The sequence below is a fragment of the Limulus polyphemus genome, unplaced genomic scaffold (genome assembly GCF_000517525.1).
Source record: "Limulus polyphemus unplaced genomic scaffold, Limulus_polyphemus-2.1.2 Scaffold1793, whole genome shotgun sequence".
NCBI classification, from domain to species: domain Eukaryota; kingdom Metazoa; phylum Arthropoda; class Merostomata; order Xiphosura; family Limulidae; genus Limulus; species Limulus polyphemus.
In genome coordinates, this window is record NW_013667403.1 from 69,464 (window position 1) to 77,096 (window position 7,633).

The following is a 7,633-nucleotide window of genomic DNA, read 5'->3' on the forward strand; positions in this document are numbered from 1 at the left end:
ATGCACAAAACTATTTATGTTTGTGTTAAAGGTTTGGAACGTGTTTGAAATTACTCATAACCATAATTAATCAAGACAGATTACAGTAAAATCGATAATCCGAGAGTTTCCTAAAATAAGCCTGTGTTGTTTTGGTTTTTATAGCATGTTGTACTTGATTCTTTGTATTTTTATAACAAGCGATATTTCACATGTTCTTTTTGGAATTCTTGAACTTGATCAACATTGAAAAAAATTATTTTGTCAATAAGCTTTATTACAGAAAATCTACTTTTTGAGATATCTTTTTAAAATCAACTTTTTCTTAAAACTATGTTTAATAGATATAATATAATTCAACAAAAAGATTTTACTGCAAAGTTAATACATAGTAATTCTATCAGATATGCATACATATATATATATTTATTTAAGATAATTACTAAACTGGCCCCCTTCTTGTCAAATTCATTAAATACACCCCAACGAGGGTTGCAGTCACGTGATCACGAGAACGGGAAAAGACCTCTTCTATTTTCACAAAGCGTTGAGTATACCATATACTACTGTTAAGTTTAATAGGGGAAAATGGAACAGTAGATAAGGATGGATGACAATCTTAATCAAAATAATACAGGTCAGTTTGGTCTAGGGGGATTAAATATACATGGAAAACTTAATCAAGAGGACCACAATTTATTATCTCAGTATTCTATACCTGGAATATTACATTTTATTCAACATGAATGGACTAGATTTGAAGTGGAAAGAACGCAGTGGGAAGTTGAACGAGCAGAGCTACAAGTGAGTTAAATTAGGCTTAAATTTTATAAATTGTAAGAAGAAACTCGACTTCATTCTTAAGTGTAAAATTAGTTGTTATGCGTAGATAGAAATTGTGTTTCTTTTTGAATGCAAGAAGCCGGTATAACGAAATAACTGTATTAATATTTTATTGTCACATAATTTGAATTACAAATTCTGGGATTACTGAATGATCTGTTACTGTTAGTAGTGTTATTGTTAGGCCTATTACTTACAAAAATCGGTGGTGATCGCCATATTGCCATTAATTAATATAGTGTAATTAATGTCTGTATTATTTTATAATGTTACACTATGCTATATAACATGAATTAAATTAGGAGTGCATCTGATACTGTATTAGAACTAGAAGTTTTAGAATCATATAAGAATGAATGAGTAAAATATTATCAACCCAGTTAGCTTCCCCTAAAATTAATTTCAATTTCATTAGTGTTACTCACTGTCACTATATGTTTTATGCAGGTGGGATTTAATAAATTTCAAAACAAGCGAGTTGATGGATGGCAATTCAACTCGCCAAGATAACTTTTCCAGTTATCAAAAACCAATTAAACTTAATCCTTGCTGCTTGCATGCATGCGCTGTAACTGTCCAACTGAAGTTTAAATAAGTAAACATAACAGTGCATAAACCACATCATAAAGTAATACTTTCACACACATTAGTCTGTATTCTAAATTGGTAAATAAGGCTTGACCATGATCTAGTAACAGCAACATTCTATAACTTTTCTGCAAATAGATTACAGGAAATCTGTTATCTCTCTTCTTTTTTTTTTTATTTTTTGTCAATGATAAACCCTGAGGTGAAGTATCAATAATTTTATACTCATCCTTATGCTACCTTGTTTATGACAAAATGTTAATACTTAATATGATAAATATTTCTATTTAACTAACTTTACTCTCTTCATTTAGGCTAGGATAGCATTTCTTCAAGGAGAAAGAAAAGGACAAGAAAATCTAAAAAATGATTTGATAAGAAGAATAAAAATGTTAGAGTATGCACTTAAGCAAGAAAGGTAAGCCATTCATGTACTTGAAAATTTCAAAGAAGTATACTTTTAACATTTTCAGGAATGAAAACATCTAAATAAACTCAAGAAAAGTTCCCAGATTTATGGTTTCTATACAAGTCATCTAAACTTCCCATTAGATTCTATTGTTCTTTCTTGGAGACAAGTCTTGTTAGTTTTCCAAGAAACTGTAAATTACTTCTCATACCACTTTATTTGTTCTACATTCTTGTAAAAAATTTATAATCTACCTTATTCAATGGCATTTACACATTGTAGCTGTTTTTGGAGCTGAGCTTCATTAGTGGTTTAGATCACATGCTGTGAGATTATAAATGGGTAGGATAAGGGGCTGTACCAATAAAATTAATGAAGAAAAATTATGTGAGAAACAAAACATGGTTATTTATCATCTCAAAGGATGGTAGATTCTTAGCAATTATAAAACTATGCTTTGGGATAGGCATAAAACTCAGTAAGGGTGTTCTTTAATGCAGAAATTCAATTTTGAAAATTTTTATTTGTGAATTACACTAAATGATTGAAATGAAGTTAGAATTTTTATTTTTACTTAAATTTTAGAATTTGATACGCGAATGTGTACTGAACACCTGATAGGTGCTCATCGGTCATAAAAGGATTAATAACAAAATGTTTTTTGTCATCAGGTCATCCTTCAGTCCCATTAATTAATTTTCCCAACCCTCACCAGTGTGATTTTCTTAGCTAATATTCTGTGTGACACCCTATCAAAATCTTTTGAAAATCTAAGAACACCAACTTCACATCTTTTGCATCATTCAGATAATAAGTAATATCATCAAAAAACATTTAACAATTTTATAAGACAAGCTTTCCCTTTATTGAATCCATGTTGGTTGCATCTTACCTACATATGTAATAGCCAGATATCTTTGTCATGCTCTGTATCTCATGAACAGTTAATTGTATGAAAAAATATACATCAAAATGCACATTTTCAAAAGTAAATTACTGGAAATTATTAATTTTTTTGCTATTCTGAAAATTTTATATTGATATCAACATCAATCAGTCTTTGTATGTGCTTAAATGGTCAGTCTGAGAGAGAACTTACTAAGAACAAATATTTTTTTTTTTTGAGGGAATTGCATGAAAAAATGGGACTTCTTTTATCAGCTGATTGAAAGAAATTTCAAAGATGGGAGCGTGAATGGAAAAAATGCATAAAGAGAGTAATGTGTTTGAGTTTTTTTGTTGTTTTTTCATATTGGTATTATATACATGCATGATTTTACTTAAAATTTAATATCTCTCCTTTGGACAGTTCATATAGAAATAACTGTCAAAAAGTGCTCACTTCCATAGTGGTCTATCCTTGTGCTGAGTAAAATGATAAGGAACAGTATCATCCAGCAGAAAAAATCCCATTAGATACTTAGTGAAGCTGAGTACTTTAATGTGCTGGATGCACCTATTGCATCTAAAAATGACTTTTGTTGACAATGCATTGTATTCAGTCTCCTTTGCTTAAAAACAAATGCAATGCAATTTTTGTTGTTGAAATGACACATGGATTGACAAAAGATGGTTGTAAACAGCCCATAGACAGTCATATTGCTTATATGCTCTGATTGAAGGGATTGGGTTGACTGCTCATTTTTATATTTATTCATCACTATTTTTAGGAAAATTATCATTGAATTGTTTAAATAGGCATCTGCCAAAATATTTTGCAGAGCTTCTTTTATTATGCAGTGAAGAATGTTTCCCACTACAGTACAGGAGTAAGACTAAATAGCCAGCAATCTCCTGGGGAAATTTTATCACCTCCATTTAAAAATAGGAATTTAATACTATAAAACACAATGTGTATCTGTCTGTGTGTCTCTCTCTTTCTCTCGGTCACACACTACATAATTTAAGTAGTTTTGCTTCCTGTCCATTTGAAGCTAGTAGTCTATGACTGATCAAAAATTAAAGATATATTTGGACTAAAATGTACAAAAAATTGCACCTTTTTCGCAATTTGAAAACGTATCTTTGTTAAATCATCGAGTCACACCAGGATGGATGTAAATATACCTTAATGGACATTTTATACAACATATTAAAAGCGCTTATCAAAGTTTCTAAAAAGGTGTAATGTTACATCAGAATAATATTAGAAGATTATTCATTGATAGTATTAAGTGTGGTACAGTTTAACCCCAACTGAACTAAAGCAAAAAACGTACGCAAGTTACAGTGTTAATTTATCTCTTTATCGAATATAGGCCATACTTAATAAAGGCTTAATTAATGTTAGGACTAAGACAAGTGGACCTATAGATTTCGGTGTCTGCGATTAGAATTCTTTCGTATGACTCTAGAAATCCTGCTTTGACTCTTAAAAGTCTTGCACCTTTTCTTCTAAACTATTCAGAGAATGTAACCATATTGTTTTAACATTGTTCTTTCACTGATGTGTTCTTTTAAATTATCTGATGAAAATGATTCAACATTCAGTTCATATGAGAAGAACAAATTACTTTATTTCCTCATTTAACACTTCTACAAGCTTAAACACTTGTACACTACCATGAATTGTTGTAGGCCTACCTTAAAAATAATGTTCAGACTGCTCTAATAATCATATGATTAATGTAAAATCAATTTGTACAAAGTATCTCAATAGGGGCAATAGTAAACATAGATCCAAATAGTTCATGAAAATACACTTACAAATTTAAATCTTTATCATGAAATAACATTTTCTTGGAAACAAACTATGTATATCTTCTATACTGTCTTTCATCTAACTCTACTCATGAAACAACTATCACATATTTATAATCTAGCTTTGAATGTACAAGAACATTTGAAACAAAGTATTTAGAATTTTCAAGGCCTATCTCAGTGCTTTCATTTATGACCCATTACTTCCACTATTTAAAAAAAAATTACAGAATTTTAAATCTTACAAGATGTTTATCGATTGGCAACATCTTCACCCATGCTATTCACATGAGCAAGTTTGTAATGAATGCATCCAAAGAATGTAATTGATGAGAACTAACTTGAAGTAGTGTCATGCAAAAAAATCTTAATAATTTTATATTAGGACATATTAAAACATAATGGTTCTTATTTTATTATTATTATACTGTTTTTTTCTAATAACCTTTCATGGATAGTTTATTTTGTGTGGCTTGTCAGTATTTTTTATGTAACCTTTACATTTGTGTTTTCCCAAGATGCAGAACTTAATTATTACTTTTTACAGCAATGCTTGTTTCAGTTTATTGATGAGAACTATACCAGTATCCTCTTTTGAGTAACACTTTCTCAAAGTATTAATCTCTAACACAACTATTCAGGTAGTTAATGTAAGTTGAAATATATGATAATATGCATACAACTAATAAGAGACACGTAGCTCGTTGAGTTTGCCAACTTGACTCTCACTTGATGCCATTCTAAGTACATAGCTTGTCATGTACTAGATGTTATGAACATTCTTGTGGATTCTCTGTCCAGAGATCAACTTTTCCCTACAAATTGACCCTTCAGCTTTTCAATGAGTGTGCCAACCAACAGCTTGGTCATTCTCTGGTTCATGGGGTTGCAATGGGGATAACCATCTTCAACTGCACTGTCTTTGAGTGTTTGAGCCCCATCCTTAGAACATCTTAGGTCTTTATTTGATTCTGTTTGAGCAACCACCGACTTTTTGGTTTCATGACGAACTGCCCTTTTCAGATGAGGATGAAAGAAGCTAAAGCCCAATAGTTCGTACACTCAAATTTTGGCTGGTCTGTTCCCCTAAGAACCATTCACTACAGCTATATTATTCTTATACTTGTTTATGCTACTATCTGTGCTCTCATTTTCGATACCACAGGTAAACACGTTTGTGTCGTAACTGACCCTTCTTTGGATGAAAAGGTTCCCTGCTGGGAAAATGCCTTCTTTCTGAGTATACTTAGGACCAGTCTTTATGTAAGACTGGTCCACTTCACTCCTTGTCACCTCAAATCTATTTTTGAGTATTTATGGTTCTGGATTACTCTGACTCTGCCTGGTCAAATTTTTAAACAACCTTGTCTTCAATGATATGCAATAGGTAGAGTATAAAGTAGCAAAGTTGCATCTTTCAGATAATTTTATTGGACATTAATATTGTCATTAACATCAGTTGATGCATCATGGTGTAATTTTCCAAGTTATGTACATTACCTTTGGTATGGTTGCATCTACCTTGTACATATTCTTCATCCTTTCTTCAGATGAGATCCTGTTTGAATTATCTAATGAATTTTTCATTTTCTTACCTCTTCTCAACTTGAGGAATTGAATATCTTGTTAATTTTAGGAATGGTGTTTTACCATAAAATAAAGTTCTTAACTGAAATTAAAGTGAATTGTTTTATTTTTGGCTTTGACTATATTTTATGACGTAATTGAGTATTTGCAATCAGTCTTTGTTACCCCTGATGTCTCAATGGTAAATCTTAGAACTTAATAACACTAAAAATTAGGTTATGATACCCATTCTGGGCAAAGCACAGATAGCCCATTGTGTAGCTTTGTACTTAACAACAAACAAATAATTCTTTAATGCTTTATTGATATCTGCTAAGCTGTCATTGGTAACATTACATAAATTAACTTTATGTGTGAACTATTCTTATTCTGTATTAGCTGTAAAGGAAAATCATTTCATAGCATGTCAACTGGTTGCAACTTATGTTTGAATTAACAAATATTATACCTTCTGTATAGTTTATGTGGTAAGTTATTATAACTATAATCCTTCTTAATCATGCTATACTTTGTGTAATTTGAAATTTAAATTTTCCATTTAATAGGTGATAAAATGATAATTGCTTGAATGTACAGTTTGACATCACAGAGGTATATTGGAAATATACTATTGTTGCTTGGAGATTTAAATTTTATGATTAAGCAAATAAAAATTAAACCTAATAATTTATTTATTTATTTTTGCAGAATAAAATTTCATAAGCTAAAATATGGAACAGAACCAAACTTTACAAACTCTAAATCTGCTCTTCTTGATGAAATTACAAGAGGTAAGATAAAAGATTTTGTACTTTTTTCAAAGTAGTTATCACTTTGAGTGACAAAGTTAAAATCACAGACCCAAGCATTACTTCTGAATAATATTACACTGTATATGAGGATTTCCATAAAATCAATGCTCGTACATTTTTCAAACATGAAATGTTGTTACCTCAGTTGATATCTGTGCTGAAAGGGTTAACTAATGCCAAGTTGCACTTGCATGATCTTGCATAATGTTCTCATATTTAGAAAAAAATTAATGGAATATTAGTACAACTCTGAGAATTTTAATATAATTATATATTTGATTTGTTTTAAAAATATGTTTGAAAGATTATATGCACAAATATGAAAATGTATTATATTTTTGCTTGCATTTATGTAGCATTATAATAAGGTTGTAGGTAACAATACTATTACACAAAAACGTTTTTTTACTTTCATTTTTGGGATTAGTCATTCCTGTCAGTTTTTCATAGGAATGAAGTATATATTCTGTTACTGTAGTGAACTCCTTCCTTGTTTTGATGCCTGAGTGAACTGTTCTGACTCTGACTCTGCATTTGGTATTAAAATCTTTATATTACAAAAAAGTAGGTTTTACAAACTGTTACATATTAGAATTTCAAATGGTCTGAAATTGAGTTAACTGGTAATTTAAATTTAGTATTTAAATATATGCCGATATATAGTCAGTTTATGATATTTGCCAAAAAGATTGATACACAGTTTTCTTTTATACAAATATGTTTTAATATACACACA

General features: G+C 30.2%; 1 protein-coding gene across 1 annotated transcript in view; it reads left to right on the forward strand.

The window, feature by feature from the left end:
* The first annotated feature begins 509 nt into the window (after positions 1 to 509).
* The window catches only part of LOC106464956 (striatin-3-like), a 60,331-nt gene continuing 53,207 nt past the window's right edge, over positions 510 to 7,633 (forward strand). Inside the window, exons 1-3 of the mRNA XM_013925130.2 lie at positions 510 to 783; positions 1,725 to 1,828; positions 6,794 to 6,876. Coding sequence (XP_013780584.1) covers positions 586 to 783; positions 1,725 to 1,828; positions 6,794 to 6,876 — 385 coding nt within the window. The 5' untranslated portion in view covers positions 510 to 585. The remainder of the gene's footprint in view (positions 784 to 1,724; positions 1,829 to 6,793; positions 6,877 to 7,633) is intronic.